Source organism: Oncorhynchus kisutch, linkage group LG19 (assembly GCF_002021735.2).
Source record: "Oncorhynchus kisutch isolate 150728-3 linkage group LG19, Okis_V2, whole genome shotgun sequence".
NCBI lineage: Eukaryota > Metazoa > Chordata > Actinopteri > Salmoniformes > Salmonidae > Oncorhynchus > Oncorhynchus kisutch.
The window spans coordinates 18,412,601-18,432,620 of NC_034192.2; the positions used below are offsets into that span (position 1 = coordinate 18,412,601).

The following is a 20,020-nucleotide window of genomic DNA, read 5'->3' on the forward strand; positions in this document are numbered from 1 at the left end:
AGATGAGGTGCTGGCTAGCAGAGTTGAAACTTGAAAATAAAAGAGAGCTCTCAGATGCAAAAATGTAATTACCAAGGTTTCGACAGCCAAGCTGTCTTCATCAGGGTATAATCACAAACACTGCGGGATGACTCGTTTATATAGTGTCAAAAGACACAGGTGTCTGTAATCATGGCCAAGAGTGGCCTAATATCATTGGTTAATAATCAAATATTAAAATGTCATACAAAGAACAGCATACAAACAACAAATGGATAGCATACGATCATAGATTAATTTGACTACACAAGTTTATGAACAATTACAATGGCAAAGTCACAATAATCACAAGAATGGCTTCAGATCAAAGTCTACGTTGAGACCGAAGGGTGCAAGGGTCTTTAAATTGAAGATCCAGGCAGCCTCTCGTTTTAACAATAAATTATCAAGGTCACCCCCTCTCCTAGGGAGGGTGACATGTTCGATGCCAATATAACGCAGAAACGAAATCGAGTGGCCTGCCTCCAAGAAGTGGGCCGCAACTGGATAAGTAAAGTTTTTACACCTAATGGTGCTACGATGCTCTGAGATACGTACTTTTAATTTAACTTGTTATAAGATAAATAACTGCCTTAGTGGAGCACGTAATAACATATTTTATTGGGATCGATTTCCCTGTTTGTGGGTGTTTGAAGGATCTACATTTATAAGTGCCATTGCATTGAGCACAGCCACGTAGAGAGTCGCTAAAAGGTTGAGTAGATGCTGGGTGTTGTATGGCCCTATAAGGGGGATATGGGTTAGGACACCATGCTCCGAAATAGCAGCACACATGGTGATATTTCCTCCCCGTTGGCCTGGCAAATCCACAGTAGCTCTGTGACCAACGATTTTCCACCCCGCCTTCTGCATTTGGTCAGGTTGAAGCCAGCCTCATCCACGTCTCCAATTATGTTAGAGGGTTAACTTGATTCCAACTCCATTATACGCTATATCCCAGAACACACAGTTGAATTTGTTTTGGTAAGGAAGAGTGACATAAAATGTACATATATTGCATATTCCTTCCACAGCAATGGAAATGTGTGCAGTTTATGCTTACTGTACTATGTATCACTATAAAATGTTGCTGTAAAGTAGTTACATACAGTAGATTAATGTTTTACCTGTACATACTGGTACCATAGCTCCTTAACTCTGTCCTCATTCCTTTGGAATGGTACATGGTACAGCTGTTTCATACTCATCTGGTTTCTATGCAGCACCCTGTCGATGGATGAGATGCTAACCGTATGGATGTTTTCAAAGACATCGTTGTCTTCTATAATGGTCCTTTGTATTTCCCTGAATCTCATGGCATTGTTTGCTAGGACCATGGTGCAAATAGCCTCCTCCTGTTGAGGTGTGAAAAGGCGTCCTCTGCCACCGGTTTGAGGTAATCTGGCAGTCCTATGTGGGGAAAAATGCAGTAATGCATCGCACACTTTCACATAGACAAAAACTATGCGAACACACATTTTACTATAAAACATACAGGTGGGTGCATGTAAGGTGCAGTATGTATCTGTATAGAGTATATTTCCAGTATGCTGTGAAATACAAGTGGACTACTGTAATATGAAGCATTGTAGGAAGTATACAGTATACTGCTTATATACAGTAACAGTGCACTGTACACTGTTCTCTCTTCGAAACGTTTGAACTATTGAGGACTCGGTTGATCTCCCAATATTCGGCTACACCCTTCGACCCGCCTCAGCCATTGTAAGGCCATGATTGACAACATGGTCTACAATAGTGGCCCTTATGTCATCAGATATGCGCCTATGTCCTCTTCTGCTTCTTCCTCTGTTTTGCCTTCCACCATGCATCCTTGCTCCTCTTCTTCCTCCTCTTGGCTGTTGAACCTGTTCGTTTCCTGGTCCATCCATTATTGGAAAAATTGCAACTCTGTGTTGTGGTCTGTCTATATATGCTTGCCAATTGATTCTTCATGAAATGCACCTTTAGACAACTGGTTGATTGTTGGTTGAACTAACACTTTCCATTCCTTCATGAGAGAGGGTCAATTTCACCTGCACGATTCATTAATTCACGTTTTTGTTCAAAAGGTCTAATAGAAATGTGTAAAACTATGCTTGACAGTTTATGACAAATAGTTCAACAATTTTGCATGTAATGGCTTATGCAAGGACCTAATACCTAGATGTTTTGAGGGATAAGACTATTCAACAGAGAACCATCTACTATATTTTGATCAACTGAGCAATTGATAATGTGGAAAAAAAGCTGACACTTGTACATTATCAATTGCAATTTGTTCAAAGGAATAAGAAATTGCTTTAATGATGTGCACAAGTGACTAGATGATTTGGAATTTGTACAAGTAGTTTCAAGAATTGCACTTTTGATCTAAGAAATGCACCAAAGCGACTGAGAAAAACTGTAATCAGCGATTTCCCAGCCATCCTCACTATAGACTGTAAAAAGAATTGTCATGCACTGTTGCACCTACGATACTAATCTAGTGAGCACTATTGGTGCGTTCAAGACAACTGGGAACTCTGAAACAAATGAGGTAAAATCATGGCGTTAGTGATCTTCAGGTCGGAAAGTCGGAGCTCTAGAAAGATGACAGAATTTCTAAGTTGGATGATCATTGAAAGCGATTGTTCCCAGTCCGAGCTCGTTTTCTTTTGATATCCCTGTTGTCTTGAACACACTGAAGTCGGAAGTCAGAGATTTACAAGTTCCAAGATCTGAGTTCTCAGTTGTTTTGAATGCAGCATATTACCAGGGTTCCACCTCTATTGAGAACTTCCCCAGACTTACCCATATTAGGGAAGCCTGGTTCTCCATGAGGCTATCATTAAATACATATTTTTGATTTCAAGTGTAATGTTTGGGCGTTTCCATGAAACACAGAAGAACAGTTAATGTTTTTATTTTTGTCACTGTTAGCTACTACTAGCTAGCATGACTATAGCCAGTAACCAGGTAGGGCTAGCTAGTGCCAGCTAGTGCATTTTGGCATATTGCGGACCCAATTATAATAACACACAGGGGAGCAACTTTCCCTGGGGACAACATTCAGAAATTGCATTTTTGTCCCCTCCAGTTTTATAATTTGAATGTGATACCAAACAAGGCAACAGTGTTTTTTAGGACCATGCAGACCCTCAGAATGGTCAGGTAGGGTGTTTTGAAGTGTTTAACCGACTGGATAAAACATTTATAAAAATGTAAAAAATATATAGATATATAAATGTCCCCCCCATTTCTAAAACCAAAGTTGCCCCATGATAACACACACCTCTGGGAAACTCCACGATGTGTGTAAGTCCAGGGGTTGTCCCTGACAGGTTGTAGACGTTGTCTACAATGCTCAAGATCACAGGATAAGTGATACCTTTGACCCTCAACTGTTAGTCAACCCTATAGCTCAGTGCTCGTGCGGTGGCCCTGGCGACCAAATCCAGCAGCTTGATAGGCTGGAATCACATGACTCTGTTAATCGCGAGTGTATTTCCGCGTCCACAAGGGGACTTTAGCTCTCTCCAGCGGCTTTGAATAAAATCCTGAATAGGAGGTGGTATTTTTTTGCATCCTTCGCGCTGTCGTCGAAACGTGTCGCCGAGCTGGGGGGAAATTCGGGAAAGGGGAGCCGCGCTGGAGCACCGCACAGCACCGACACACGACGCGGCACGAACATGCTCACTCGGGTTAAATCTGCGGTGGCCAATTTCATGGGAGGCGTTGTGGCTGGTGGCGCTGAAGGTGACTATTCCGGATCAGAACTGCCGCTGAAATTCCCATACACGAGACCCGAGTTCCTAGGACTGACCCAGGATGAAATCGAGTGCTCCGCAGATCACATAGGGCGGCCGATTCTCATCCTCAAAGAGACGGAGAGATTGCCGTGGGCCACTGGTTACGCAGAGTAAGTACATTAGCCTAAACTGATGTAGCCTATAGATACGTCCATCTTCCAAGATTTGACAACCCTTTCTTTAGTTTCATTGCAAGGCTGCACCCATAGCCCATCTCTGCCTCAGCATCCGCTGCCTTTTACAGATAACGGTTTTGGAACTAGATTCAAATGCGTGCCACGTAATAGAATGAAACATGTAGGCTATTGCCTATCGTAGATTTGTGTTGTGTGTCACAGTCCAATATGTTATTCGCATGAAACAGAGAGAGAGTGTATGCATGTATGAGGATGGAGGAGAGAAGACAGCATCTGGGAATTATCATGTTATTTATGGCCATGGAGTTTGCGTGCCACTGACAGCTCCTTGCCTGTCTGCTCCCACGCACAGCTCAGCTCAGACGCATGAGAATAAACCTTCCAATGTAGCCTGCTCATCTGTAGATAGATGTAGGCCTAATAGAAATTCATTGTGTAGACCCATGCATTTACTGGAAACGAAAACAATCCTGAAGTCCTAACTTAAATGTGTGATAATAGCGAAATGTTTGCCATAATAGCTCATTGAAATAGCCTAATCCTTTGTCTTTATGCAGTTATTTTATACTGCACACTATTATGCTGATTTTAATGACCCACATGTTTCATTCTCCCATTTATCGCCTGTTCTCCGCAAGTCAACATCAACAGGGCGAAATTCCATCAGATCTCACTCAGTTACATCATCCAATATGCAGCAGTTTTCCACTTCAGAAAAGAGGGCTAGCTCTCATCTGCCCTGGGAGCTGGGTCTTTACCAGTAGCGGTGTGTGAGTAAAATCACTGGGGTAGCCAAACCAAAAAAATAGCTATAATTTGGTTACAACAATGACAATTGCATTGTTTGCTTTATAACCTGTTAGTTCATATGCCTTGTGACCATGATATATATATATACATACATACATACATACATACATACATACATACATACATACATACATACATACATACATACATACATACATACATACATACATACATACAGGGGGGCAAAAAAGTATTTAGTCAGCCACCAATTGTGCAAGTTCTTCCACTTAAAAAGATGAGAGGTCTGTAATTTTCATCATAGGTACACTTCAACTATGACAGACAAAATGAGAAAAAAAATTCCAGAAAATCACATTGTAGGATTTTTAATGAATTTATTTGCAAATTATGGTGGAAAATAAGTATTTGGTCACCTACAAACAAGCAAGATTTCTGGCTCTCACAGACCTGTAACTTCTTCTTTAAGAGGCTCCTCTGTCCTCCACTCGTCACCTGTATTAATGGCACCTGTTTGAACTTGTTATCAGTATAAAAGACACCTGTCCACAACCTCAAACAGTCACACTCCAAACTCCACTATGGCCAAGACCAAAGAGCTGTCAAAGGACACCAGAAACAAAATTGTAGACCTGCACCAGGATGGGAAGACTGAATCTGCAATAGGTAAGCAACTTAGTTGAAGTGTACCTATGATGAAATTACAGGCCTCTCTCATCTTTTTAAGTGGGAGAACTTGCACAATTGGTGGCTGACTAAATACTCCCCCCCCCCCCCCCCCCCCCCCCCCCCACTGTATATACATATATATATATATTGGTCTCCCGAGTGGCGCAGGGTCTAAGGCACAGCATCTCAGTGCAAGAGGCGTCACTACAGTCCCTGGTTTGAATCCAGGCTGTATCACATCTGGCCGTGATTGGGAGTCCCTTAGGGCCGCGCACAATTAGCAGAACGTTGTCTGGGTTTGGCTGGGGTAGGCTGTCATTGTAAATTAGAATTTGTTCTTAAATGACTTGCCTAGTTAAATAAAAAAAGACAAGAAGAAGACACAGTTGCAGAATAAATGCCACCACACCTTTGTTTCATCACAAAACTGGAGAGCATCTTCTTACATGACCTACAGAATGGTCAAGCAAGTTCATGTTTCCGAAATTTTCAGACTACGAAACATCTATTGATTTAGAACCATGGAGAGTTACCACAAGACGCAAAGAAAACAGGAGCGGCCTCCACTATTCCAGCCCCATTTCAACTTCAACATCATCAAATCTCCTATGCAGTGGCGACCCGTCATTGAGCCCCACATCTTTAGCAACAAAAAATATGTTTATACACTGCTCAAAAAAAATAAAGGGAACACTTAAACAACACAATGCAACTCCAAGTCAATCACACTTCTGTGAAATCAAACTGTCCACTTAGGAAGCAACACTGATTGACAATAAATTGCACATGCTGTTGTGCAAATGGAATAGACAACAGGTGGAAATGATAGGCAATTAGCAAGACACCCCCAATAAAGTAGTGGTTCTGCAGGTGATAACCACAGACCACTTCTCAGTTCCTATGCTTCCTGGCTGATGTTTTGGTCACTTTTGAATGCTGGCGGTGCTTTCACTCTAGTGGTAGCATGAGACGGAGTCTACAACCCACACAAGTGGCTCAGGTAGTGCAGCTCATCCAGGATGGCACATCAATGCGAGCTGTGGCAAGAAGGTTTGCTGTGTCTGTCAGCATAGTGTCCAGGTCATGGAGGCGCTACCAGGAGACAGGCCAGTACAGATTGGCAAATTCGCCACTGGCGCCCTGTGCTCTTCACAGATGAAAGCAGGTTCACACTGAGCACATGTGACAGACGTGACAGTCTGGAGACACCGTGGAGAACGTTCTGCTGCCTGCAACATCCTCCAGCATGACCGGTTTGTTGGTGGGTCAGTCATGGTGTGGGGTGGCATGTCTTTGGGGGGGCCGCACAGCCCTCCATGTGCTCACCAGAGGTAGCCTGACTGCCATTAGGTACCGAGATGAGATCCTCAGACCCCTTGTGAGACCATATGCTGGTGCGGTTGGCCCTGGGTTCCTCCTAATGCAAGACAATGCTAGACCTCATGTGGCTGGAGTGTGTCAGCAGTTCCTGCAAGAGGAAGGCATTGATGCTATGGACTGGCCCGCCCGTTCCCCAGACCTGAATCCAATTGAGCACATCTGGGACATCATGTCTCGCTCCATCCACCAACGCCACGTTGCACCACAGACTGTCCAGGAGTTGGCGGATGCTTTAGTCCAGGTCTGGGAGGAGATCCCTCAGGAGACCATCCGCCACCTCATCAGGAGCATGCCCAGGCGTTGTAGGGAGGTCATACAGGCACGTGGAGGCCACACACACTACTGAGCCTCATTTTGACTTGTTTTAAGGACCTTACATCAAAGTTGTATCAGCCTGTAGTGTGGTTTTCCACTTTAATTTTGAGTGTGACTCTAAATCCAGACCTCCATGGGTTGATACATTTGATTTCCTTTGATAATTTATGTGTGATTTTGTTGGCAGCACATTCAACTATGTAAAGAAAAAAGTATTAAATAAGAATATTTCATTCATTCAGATCTAGGATGTGTTATTTTAGTGTTCCCTTTATTTTTTTGAGCAGTGTATATGTTCTTAAATATATATATTTATCGATTTAAACAGTAACCCTTTTCTCTCTTATCTTTCAAATACCACTAAGCGTCTCACTGTTTGACTTGATCTAAAATCATTGATTTTAGAAAAAAACATGTCTATGAGTGGCAATCTCTAAAGTCCTTACATTTCCTTAATCAATCTATCTTGATCCTAACAATAATCCTAAATCATCACAGATGTCATATATCCCTGTAAATGTAATACTATTTAAATAAAAACTTCCTAGTCAAACAAAGCCAAAACAAATGCTAACCATATCAAATCCTTCCTACACTAATAAGCTCTTTCCTTCAGGCATCCACAGTATTTTATCTGACAATAACATGAATTAACCTTAAAATCAGTTTCATCAATAATTTAATATATGTTGCATAGTGTGGAATATCTTATCTACAGTCATTTATCACCCCTAAGAGCAGAAACGTATTTATTTTCATAAATACGTTTTTATGCTTATAAAATCACTATTTTTCTATGTAATTTCCTGCGCTATTGGCTTAATATATCTCCTATCCAAACCTCAATGTATTTTATCTCCCTTATTTATTATCAATGATAAATAGGATTTTTTTCTGTTGAAATACCAAATCAATAATAGCCCATTCAAAAACTTCACAGACAATGTTGTAAAACAGAATCCTGAACCACTTTCTCATCTGTGGTTCAAACTATAATTATATCCCCAAACTATAAACTCCATTATAATTAATTTACCTTAAAACTAGTATCCCAAATGACCACAAATTCATTATACAAATGGCTCTCCCCTGAGGCTGATCAGACCCCAAGAGATAGCCATGATAAGGTCAAAGGTCATACCACCCTTTTATAGTCATGTTCCATACCACATTAGACATATTAAAGAACCCTTTATCCTTAAAATAAATAAAAAATAAACTCAGAATATAAAAACTCATAAAATTCCATGTGCCCGTGCCCCTTTAAAATACCTTTGCACTAAAACAAATAGTCCTAGCAAATGTTTTATGTGTGTATATTTGCAAACCTTAATGAAAAACAATTACTTCCAGGCCTTTTTCAATTTTGTCGTTTATGGCCTCAATCTCACCCACTCTCCCCAAGATTATAGTCCCAGGAAACATCTAAAAGAGAGACAATAAAAATCCCATTCTCCCAGAAAAACACAAAACGCCTAACTAGCATTCACTCTGCTACATCGATTCAGAAACTCAAATCTCCCACCTAGTGAATCTGCTGCTAGTTTTTAGCACCTTTCCTGACTACCCTGACTTACAACTTACAGCTACTTTTAAAAATGTATTTGGAAATGTTTATCAACTTTTAAAAAGTGACTCAAAACAATAATGCACGCATTTTCCCTCTAAATGACACAAACAATTTTCTCTGTCACCCCCAGTAACAACATCATTGCCGTGGCGACAAAAGTGCCTTGCGAGTGATGTCATCAACAGGCGCTCAACCTAGACTCAAGCCGCAACGACTTTCAATTAATTGTAAATAATTGTTGGCTGTCTGCAGCAACAGCAGTACGGGTTCGATAAACCAAACCTAATTCATCACATCTGTTGAATCTTGAATTAGGATTTACAACATCAATCAACATCTCTCATCTCTCAATTCGCTAAATTTATAAGAACATTTCGATGGGCACAAATCTATCGTAATTGTCTCTTGATTATTATTTAGAATTCATTAGATTTAAGTAACTGTCTCGTCTTTGATTCAGCATTTTAATTACGATTCTATTCCCAATACATTATTCAAACAGATCATTTAGTGAACAGACATCGTCTTGTATCACAATTCGCTTCGTTATTATTTTAAACTGAATGAATTAGTCTATTAATTTAACCTAAACAATCTATTAAAAACATTCAATTTATCCCTTCTATCAATTTGAACCAAACAAGCTATTAAAACGTTCAGTTTATATCTTATACAAACACTAGCGACCATATCTTTCTCGGCAAAACATACAATTAGTTTAATTACAATCAAATACTCTGAAATCAGTCAACGCCTTGGCTGGGAACCAAACCCGGGACTCCAGCTTGGAAGGCAGCTATGCTCACCACTATACCACCAACGCTAGGTAAATGACCAAGATTTTCCGCAAATAGACCCATTTTACAATTTTCTGTATTCGTAGCTAATCGGGACAGCAGAAAATAGCCCTAATTTAAAAGGCCAAAGTTTTTCTCAGCGAGGATTCTCATTAATCTCGCTCTCTTTGTATCTGACCCCTTTTTTCCCCCTGATTGTCGCTCCTGCAGCCGTATTCTCACAACCACTATTTCATCTATAAGATTACCTCTGTATACTCGAGAAGGATATAGTTTGTTACCCTCATCCCCGCCCAATTAGCTAACTTTTTCATCTGCGGGAGCGGAGGGCAGTGCATCTCGGCTCTTTTTGGGTTTCCTCCTATTTTCACCCTCACCCTCTCTTTTTTGCTCCTGAAAGCCAAACTCCGGCTGTGTATAACCCCTGTTTATTCTGCTTCTTCACATCGTTTCCACATTCCTTATGTATCTGCTTTATAAGCAACTCAAATTCTTCAACATTCAGACTCCCATCAAATTCATACGGCTTACTCCATTTTGGACAAAATTCTATGTTTCTCTTATCTTTCTGCTCCATCCACCGTTGGTCCCCTGTTAACACCGGGACCTCCTTTGAGGATTTACTTCCCATGTTTGATAAATCCTTGCCTTTAATAGTAGCTATGGTATTTAATCACTTATCTATGCCTTTCAATTTTTTACCTTCTATGTGTGTATATTACTATGATCTATAAATGTGCTATATACCGTTACCTAGTTACAATCTATGTGTATGTATTTCTATGATTCTCTTCCCTGGAAACGTATCCATAGCGTTGCTATTGACCGGACATTAGATCTCACTTCCACATCTATCAGTTATTACCCAGGGGACACACATCCCTGGTTAAACTCCGGTTGTATTTATCCAATCTCACTTCGCTATTTTGAGTTTCCCTCCCACTCCTTTGGATATTATTTCTTTCTGTATTGAATAGGTTCAGTTATTCCGTTCGCCTAGGATTACCCTGCCTTCTCACCAAGCCTAATGTATCCTCATTTAGGTATGTCTTTTGAATTAATGCTTATCCTATTTGTACAAAACGACCCTCCTATCCAACAAAACTTACTATATCCCACCCTTAATAACCCTTCGGCTTGCAAAACCAGGCTCTATTAAGTTCTATTTTACTTACGGTAGTGCACCTTACCACAGGTAATGTCAGACCTGTCACACACAATCCTTGTATATTGGTCATACAAGTAACCCAACACATCTGTTTGGAATAGCGAAGCTACTATTATTTATCAATTCTAAATATTTTTAGAACAACAAATCAAAGATAACTTTCATCATTCCTCCCAAATTCGAGAATAAAGACTATTTACCGTCGTCCTGTAGACTGGGAAAAGCAATGCCGGTTACTGTAATTTAGTTATTCCAATATGTTTTCATTAATTGAATTCCCTTCATCTATTTTATTAGAATTTGTAAGATTCTTGTTTGCATAAAATAGACGGAGACCAGTCTTATAAATAATAGATAACATAATTTATTCTCGGAGCGCGCTGCCACGTTACCACGAGCAACAGTTTATATACAATACATGACGTCATTTCATTGCTTCTAGAATGAATCCTCCCGACCTAGAATTAAGTGAGTTTAAAAGTTCATTCCAACTCACTAACACACACAGAGGACACACAACATAACTGAATTAACTCTTGACCCCTCACCATTATCGATCACCACTTAGCTGACAGTTCTAATTAACAGAAAACCTAAGAATGCACTCACTGCCTTATCTATAACACCCCAGAGCTAAGTTTTGTCGGTTCAACCATATTTTAACTACCTTATCTGCTTACTTAATCCACAACCCATTCCTCTCTGCCTAGTGGGAATGGTGTTCATTAAATTTAATTACTCCTTGTCCATGTCACACAATCCCTTCTTATGAACTCATATTGTTAATCAGATATAATAAAACAGAGTATAAATTTACTTAGTTACAGATGCATTTAAAATGAGAATATTGTTTAGTCATTTATTCATAATATTCCTAACATCAACGTCTTGACTATATTTCCTATTCGTTTTGCAACTAATTTCATGTATGTTTTCATGGACAACAAGGACATTTCTAAGTGACGCTAAACTTTTGAAAGGTATTGTATATGGAACATGCATCTGTTTATGTATTGTACATGTGTACCTCACTCAGCTTTCAACTCAGGTTGCATGGCCTTAACTTATGTATGGAATACTATGTGAAAGGTGCGTGTGTAACTGTATATAAAGTATGCTAATGTTTGGTGTGAATTGTGATAGACAAATCAGAATTAGTTAGATAACATTGATAAATAAGATGTTTTATTTACATAATAATGCTTATGTGAGATATTTGTCATTAGGATGTCTTCTTTTTGGATGATACTGTTGGCAGTTTGCAGTTATCCCTTCTCTGCTAGGGCTCAGTTACTTGGGGCCCAGAGAGGGGAGAGGTCAGGTTAGTCTTATCTGTGGATGTGTCTGTAACTATTCTTAAACCATGTGAAGGGATGGCGTGATTAAAGGGGAACCAGTTAGTTGTCTCCACAATGTCTGTGTGCCAGTCACTCCTCTCCGTGAGCTTGTCCAGGAGGGATTGTATTTGAGATGGGGGGGTATCTAGAATTGACAATTGATATATGCCATTGGATGAGGTAATGTTTTGGTACTATGTTGTACCAAGAACGAGAACTAGAACATATTTTTTTATTAGAGCAAACTGAACAATAATGTATAGCTAATGCTGTCTGGCTATGGGATACTCCTCTCTCAAGTAAAGTCTTCCTTTGTAATGTTCTTAAGATCTGTTATTCGTCATGTGAGTTGAGATGGGTGTGTCTTGGCTATAAATTATACTAAGAACTGTTTTGTAAGCACTCTCAGAGAATTCATTTATAGACACTGAATTGATCTGAGAGTCACAGGGCTATGGTGAAGCTCATATAATTAAATATGGACTTTATGATATAACTCTGACTTGTGTGTGGTTTGCTAATACAGGACATTTCCACGACAGAAGGCATTTGGGAAGTGGTGTAAAGTACTACTTAAGTATTTTTTGGGGGGGGAGGGGGGGGTATCTGTAAATTACTTTACTATTTATACTTTTGGCAACTTTTACTACATTCTGAAAGAAAATAATGTACTTTTTACATTACATTTTCCCTTACACCCAAAAGTACTCGTATACATTTTGACAAGAAAATTGTCAAATTCACACACTTATCAAGAGAACATCCCTGGTCATCCCTACTGCATCTGATCTGGCAGACTCACTAAACACAAATGCTTTGTTTGTAAATTATGTCTGAGTGTTGGAGTGTGCCCCTGGCTATCCATCAATAAAAATAACAAAAAACTCTACCGTCTGGTTTTATATAAGGAATTTGAAATGATTTATACTTTTACTCAAGTACGACAATTTAGTACTTTTTCCACGACTGGATGTGGCTGGGGGTTATAGCGTTTCTTTCACATGACCCATCAATTTAGACAGGTGTGTCTGGGTAAGTGTCATCTAATATTTAGAAAATATTTTCATCCGGACACTCTCTGTTTGCCTGGAATTTTTCCTTATTGTAGACTACAACCACTTTTAGTCTTAATCTTTGCTACACTACTCACTGTTTAGCAGTGGCAGCGGCAGCGTAGCCTAGTGGTTAGAGCGTTGGACTAGTAACCGGAAGGTTGCGAGTTCAAACCCCCGAGCTGACATGCTACAAATCTGTCGTTCTGCCCCTGAACAGGCAGTTAACCCACTGTTCCCAGGCCGTCATTGAAAATAAGAATGTGTTCTTAACTGACTTGCCTGGTTAAATAAAGGTAAAATTAAAAAATAAATAAACATGACCTCACATGTGAATCCTTAAAGAGATGGGTGAAGCTGGCTTAAGAGGGTGTGAACTATGCTGAATGGGTGTTAACAAAGGAGAGCTCTCTAGTAGGTACCAAAACATTCAAATGCCCTTTTCTCAAAAGTGAGTTTACAAGTTTATCAACTTTCAAAGCAGAATTACATTCCCATTGTTCCTCAAAAATGCAGTGTACGATATACCATTTTGTAGCTCGGAGTCTCTACTTTTATCCAATGCAACAACAACAAAAAAAACATTTGAAATTTTGCTACATAAGACTGATTTGAGCCGGTCAGTCACATATGCCCTTTTTAGTTATCCTACATTTTTGACTTGGTGTACATGGAGAACACTGTAAGAATGGCCCATGTTCTGAATTCTGTCCCTGTACATTTCAAAAGTGCTGAACAAATAGTTATATTGACTCCGTCCGTCCTAGCTCATTCATTAATGTCTTAATCGAAATTACGGATTTCCTCTTATTCGCTTGTTGTCCCCTTATGCCGTAGTTTGTACATCTCAATTGTCAGTAGAAACCATTGGCATTCTGCTACTCCTCTGTAACATATTTTGAGGCGTGCTTTGTATGAGGCTATATTTGTTGTACCCATTAGTGTGACTGCTGTACCCCACAGAATACAGTGCAATACCATATTTGTTTTAAATAGATCTTTGATCTGTAAATCTACAGTAACCTCCTGGCTACTGTGCTGCCAGTAATTTACTGTAATTCAGCACAACCCCACAGACTACAGTACCATGCTGTATTTTTGGTATCTGAAAACCTTTTTCTCTAAATCTACTGTGATTTACTGGCTACTGTGCTGCCAGTAATTTGCTGTAACTCAATAGCACCACACAGAATATAGTACCAAACTGTATTTTTTTGAGTGCCAAAAACATTTTGAACATTAGTGGGTGCATGATATTGTTGTTTCTGTCTCATTAATATGTTTTGAGGCGTGCCTTGTGAGGGGCTATATTTGTTGCGCTGTTAGTGAGAGTGTTGTACCAATTTAACGGAAATGTGGTAGTAGTTCTCTAACAATGTAATGTGTATAAGGAACATATCAGAGTGGCAGCAAGACTCAAACCGTAAATGGTTGAGTGTTTAGTCCCTGCCACTTTAGAAGCCTTTGTTAAGACCTTTACAAGTGCAAGTGATATAAAGCACCACATAGTATTGGTATGCTGTAATATATGATTACATATTCACTGTTAGCAATTGCTGTAATTTTATTACATTACTATTTAACAAAGTACTGTATTATTTACTGCAGCATTCTGTAAATTACGGTGCACAGTGGACACATTTTGTGGGAGGGTACAGAGTTGCTGGCTCATTAACCGATTTCGAGGCATGCCTTGTAAGTGGCGCTATTTGTTGCAACCATTAGTAAGAATCATGTACCAATTTTAATTATATATAGTAGCAGTGCCCTAACACTTTTGTATGGTTATAGGGGACAGATCAAAATGTCAGCAAGGTTTAAACCTTTAGGTTGAGTGGTTTGCTCTGTAATCACTGCCAGTCTGGGAGCCTTTGTTTAGGCATCTATAACTGCAAGTGATAGTAAAACCAAATATTCTGTAATATAGAAATGCCTAATAGCCAACCTGCTTGCACCAATCCCATGTAATTACAGTCAACTTCTGTTAAATACTAATATTAAGTTTACAGTAGCATTTAATTTCTACAAGTATAGTAGGATAATTTTACACTATTGTGATGTCCTTTTAATCAACCTTAGTTTAATGCACTGATTGTAAATTGATTTGGACAAGAGCGTCTGCTAAATTATGTAATGGGAGGAGGGCTAAACTGCTGTTCACAAATGCTCTCCATCCAACCTCACTGAGCTCGAGCTGTTTTGCAAGGAGGAATGAGAAAAAATGTCAGTCTCTCGATGTGCAAAACTGATAGAGACATACCCCAAGCGACTTACAGCTGTAATCGCAGCAAAAGGTGGCGCTACAAAGTATTAACTTAAGGGGGCTGAATAATTTTGCACGCCCAATTTTTCAGTTTTTGATTTGTTAAAAAAGTTTGAAATATCCAATAAATGTCGTTCCACTTCATGATTGTGTCCCACTTGTTGTTGATTCTTCACAAAAAAAAACAGTTTTATATCTTTATGTTTGAAGCCTGAAATGTGGCAAAAGTTCGCAAAGTTCAAGGGGGCCGAATACTTTCGCAAGGCACTGTATATATATATATATAATATATATATATATATATAATATATATATATATATATATAATATATATATATATATAATATATATATATATATATAATATATATATATATATATCAGTATATCACAAAAGTGAGTACACCCTTCACATTTTTGTAATAATTTGAGTATATCTTTTCATGTGACAACACTGAAGAAATGACACTTTGCTACAATGTAAAGTAGTGAGTGTACAGCTTGTATAACAGTGTAAATTTGCTGTCCCCTCAAAATAACTCAATACACAGCGTTATGCTAATTAGTGTCAGTTGATGATTACGCTCCCGGATCCGGGATTGGTAGTTACAAGAGTTAATTAATGTCTAAACCGCTGGCAACAAAAGTGAGTACACCCCTAACTGTTTGAAGAAGTATGGATCATCCTGATTTTGACCATATAGATTAATGAGCCAAATCTCTTTTTCATCGACTTTCATATTCAAAAAGATCATTCCTAACTAATTTGCACATTCAGATCAACATTTATGTTAATTAATATCACACCTTTTGAGTTCCTTTGTCCATGACAGAAAATTATTTCACCACCCCATTCCTTTTTCCACGCAACTTCATCTAAGGATGTAGAGTAAGTTTCCTGTAAACAGTATATGTTATATTCCTTTTCTTTTAGCCACGTAAAGACTGATCATCTTTTTTTATAATCTGATAAACCCTTACAATTCTAAGTAGCTATACTTATTTCACCCCTTACCATAAATAGATACTATTCTAAGTCTAAATTGACCATAATTAGTGCTTGTAAAGTTACTGACATCAGAGGTATTATGTCAACTAGAGCTTTCAAATGTCTGATATATAGAATTCAAGAAATAGGTTCTAGCAATATGTATTTTATTCTCTTGCCTGTTTGCCTGTGAGCCAATGCCACAGATGTTAGAAAAGTGAGACAAAATATTGTGTGTAGTAAATCTGAGTAAGTTGAAGTGAATGATATTGGATGTGATTTAGTGAAAGTGTGTACGATGTCTGTATAAGAGTAAGACTATAATGTGTGCTGTCAAAAATAAATAACCCCGCCAATTTGCATGGTTGAGTGTCTATGTGTGTAACATGTAGTGCGTATAGCCTTAATATTCATGATGATAATTGTAATCGATATTGTATCACCATCATAGTTGAAATGAAATGTGCTAAGGTAAAAGGATGAAAACTCATGAAAAAACTCTTAGATGGTATCTCCTTATAGGGGAAGGATGAGTCAGAGCTGTGCGTTTGCCTGCTCATGTTTATCATCTGTTGCCTGTACGGCTGTAACTTCTTCTGGATGCCTTTACAAGACCAGTTTATGTTTTTTCCTGCTACACTCCTAGAAACAAAGGTTTAGATTTGTTCTTAAAGGGGTACAAGCACTAGTCACCGTAGTGGTACCATGTAAGATACACCTTTGTACCTTTTAGTTATAGGTACATAATACTTAAGATTTGACCTTTCTTACATATAGGCCACAGGTACAGAAGAATCCCTTATAATAGGTACATTTAGCCTTTGTAGGGTACCACCACAGTGAAAGAGCCATTTATATATTGTAAATGGCAAAAATGTACCTGTGACCACTCTACCATGGACCACTTAAACTGGTACAACACTTCCACTAACGGTTGGCTAAAAATAACTGACTGAAAGCCACGCCTCCAAAATAATTTCCCAGTGTGCCTAGGCTTTTTAAGTGAATTGTTAATTACCACTCATGACTGTTTTTTGTGAAGGTTCTTAATTCGTTCATTTTCAGTCCTGTGGCCTTCACCAAGTGAGTTCCTAGGCAAACATCATTCAGATGTAACTCTTTATGACAAATTACATAGGCCTTATTTTGAGGCCTAGATTTACCCTAATTCAGTGGCCTGAAACTCATGGTTTACAGGTCATATCAGGCTTGTAAGTAGTTACCCTACCTGCAAGTCACATTATACTGCTAACAAAGTTATGTGTAATTCCTATTGGACTCCAGCCAGAGTTAGGCTATCCAACAGTTGGAATTTGTATGTCTGCCAGCGTTAGAAATATACAGGATAGTACCTAAGCCATTTAAACTGGAATGATTTCAGTAACTGGTGCAAAATATCCAACTAACTGATTGGATTAGTTTAGAAAAATATGTTATTTATCTTTGTGTAGCATACGATTAATCAATCAATCAATCAATCAATCAATGTATATGCAAAAGCACAGATATTCAACAACAACAAAAATCTACTTTATATAGAGCATGCTGGGAAATACATATTTGCCTTTTAAGATACCGCCACAGTGACAAAGCCGTTAGTTCCTTTTAAGTGGAATAAAGTCCTCATTGTACTTTATGGTGGGTATTGAGGGTTCACAAAATATGTTTGTACCCTGGGAAACAGAAATGTACCTTCACCTTGGAGTGTGATTGTTCCATTTTTGTATTAAAAATATTGGTCACAGAAATTAACCATTTATACTAGATTATCCATACAAGTACCCAAAAAGGTACCAAACAGAGCCATGTGAGATCATTGTGTGCCTCTGAAGATACATGATGTGTATTTTGCTCTTTTTGTACCTCAGGGCCCAGTCTTTAAAATGTTATCTAATCAAATTTTGGCACTTGGATAGGATTAAATGCATAGAAATACAATGAATAGAATGGGCGTATCATTGACTATAATTGGGACTCCCATTCTATTCAGTCTATTTATATGCATTTAATCCTATCCGATTCCTGAAATCCAAATCAGAAAACTTAATTCTTTGGAAAACTAGGCCCAGGGAACTATTTGTAGCAAAAAATTGGAGTTGAAGCGTTTTTTGATAATTGATGTCAAAGGTTTAAAAATTGCATGTTTATTAAAACCCTTTTTTTCAATAAATTATTCAATTGTTTGAAAACACTGTATGTAAGCTTTTAAATGATATCAAAGTCAATCTGTCTAATGGTAGGGTGGGGTATGCAAAATGGTTCAACTTTGAGCATCTCTATATCCTTAATGTTTTGGCATTCAGTTCAAAAATGTAACTTTCTGACCATTTCTTCGCATGCAAGTTTTGTTCAAATCAAATGGTGATTGGTGATCAAAAAGTGATTAAAATCAAATAGAATGACCCCTTACCCTTATTTCTAAGAGTGTAAGTAGCTAATCCTGTGTGTTTGGTATGTGCTCCCCTCTCCTCCAGGGTGATCAACGCAGGTAAGAGTTCCCTGAATGAGGACCAGGCGTGTTGTGAGGTGGTGGTGGTGAGAAAGAGACCAGGAGACTCCACCACCCCCATTAAGACCCCCACCGCCAAGAGAAGATCCTCGCTGCCCAACGGAGAAGGCCTGGGGTTGAAGGAGAACAGCGCTGTGAGAGACAGAGGCAAACACACACAGGCACACATACACATGGGTGCCCATACAGTGCATTCGGAAAGTATTCAGACCCCATGACTTTTTCCACATTTTGTTACGTAACAGCCTTATTCTAAAATTGAATAAATAAAAAAATGTCCCTCATCAATCGACACACAATACCCCATAATGACAAAACCAAAACAGGTTTTTAAATATGTATATATTTTAAAAAAACAGATACCTTATTTGCATAAGTATTCAGGGCCTTTGCTATGAGACTCAAACCTGAGCTCTGGCGCCTACTGTTTCCATTGATTATCCTTAAGATGTTTCTACAACTTGATTGGAGTCCACCTGTGGTAAATTCAATTGATTGGACATGATTTGGAAAGGCACACATCTGTCTATATAAGGTTCCACAGTTGACAGTGCATGTCAAAGCAGTAACCAAGCCATGAGGTCAAAGGAATTGTCCGTAGAGCTCCAAGACAGGATTGTGTTGAGGAACAGATCTGGGGAAGGGTACCAAAACATTTCTGCAGGTCCAAAAGAAGGTCTCAAAGAACACAGTATCTTCCATCATTCTTAAATGGAAGAAGTTTGGAATGACCAAGACTCTTCGTAGAGCTGGCCGCCAGGCCAAACTGAGCAATCGGGGGAGAAGGGCCTTGGTCAGGGAGGTGATCAAGAACCCGATGGTGACTCTGACAGAGCTCCAGAGTTCCTCTGTGGAGATTGGAGAACCTTCCAGAAGGACAACAATCTCTGCAGCACTCCACCAATCAGGCCTTTATGGTAGAGTGGTCAGACAGAAGCAACTCATCAGTAAAAGGCACATGACAGCCTGCTTGGAGTTTGCCAAAAGGCACCTAAATACTCTCATTACCATGAGAAACAAGATTCTCTGGTCTGATGAAACCAAGATTGAACTCTTTGCCCTGAATGCCAAGCGCCACGTCTTCACCAATCCTACTGTGAAGCATGGTGGCTGCAGCATTATGCTTAGGGGATGTTTTTCAGCGACTCTGAGACTAGTCAGAATCGAGGGAAAGATGAGCATAGTGCAGCGAGATCCTTGATGAAAACTTGCTCCAGAGTGCTCAGAACCTAAGACTGGGGCAAAGGTTCACCTTCCAA

General features: G+C 39.1%; 1 protein-coding gene across 1 annotated transcript in view; it reads left to right on the forward strand.

Moving 5' to 3' along the window:
• Positions 1-3,472: 3,472 nt before the first annotated feature.
• The window catches only part of LOC109864476 (protein phosphatase 1H), a 43,123-nt gene continuing 26,575 nt past the window's right edge, over positions 3,473-20,020 (forward strand). The window contains exons 1-2 of the mRNA XM_020452301.2: positions 3,473-3,919; positions 18,727-18,895. Of these exons, the coding sequence (XP_020307890.1) occupies positions 3,690-3,919; positions 18,727-18,895 (399 nt within the window). The 5' untranslated portion in view covers positions 3,473-3,689. The remainder of the gene's footprint in view (positions 3,920-18,726; positions 18,896-20,020) is intronic.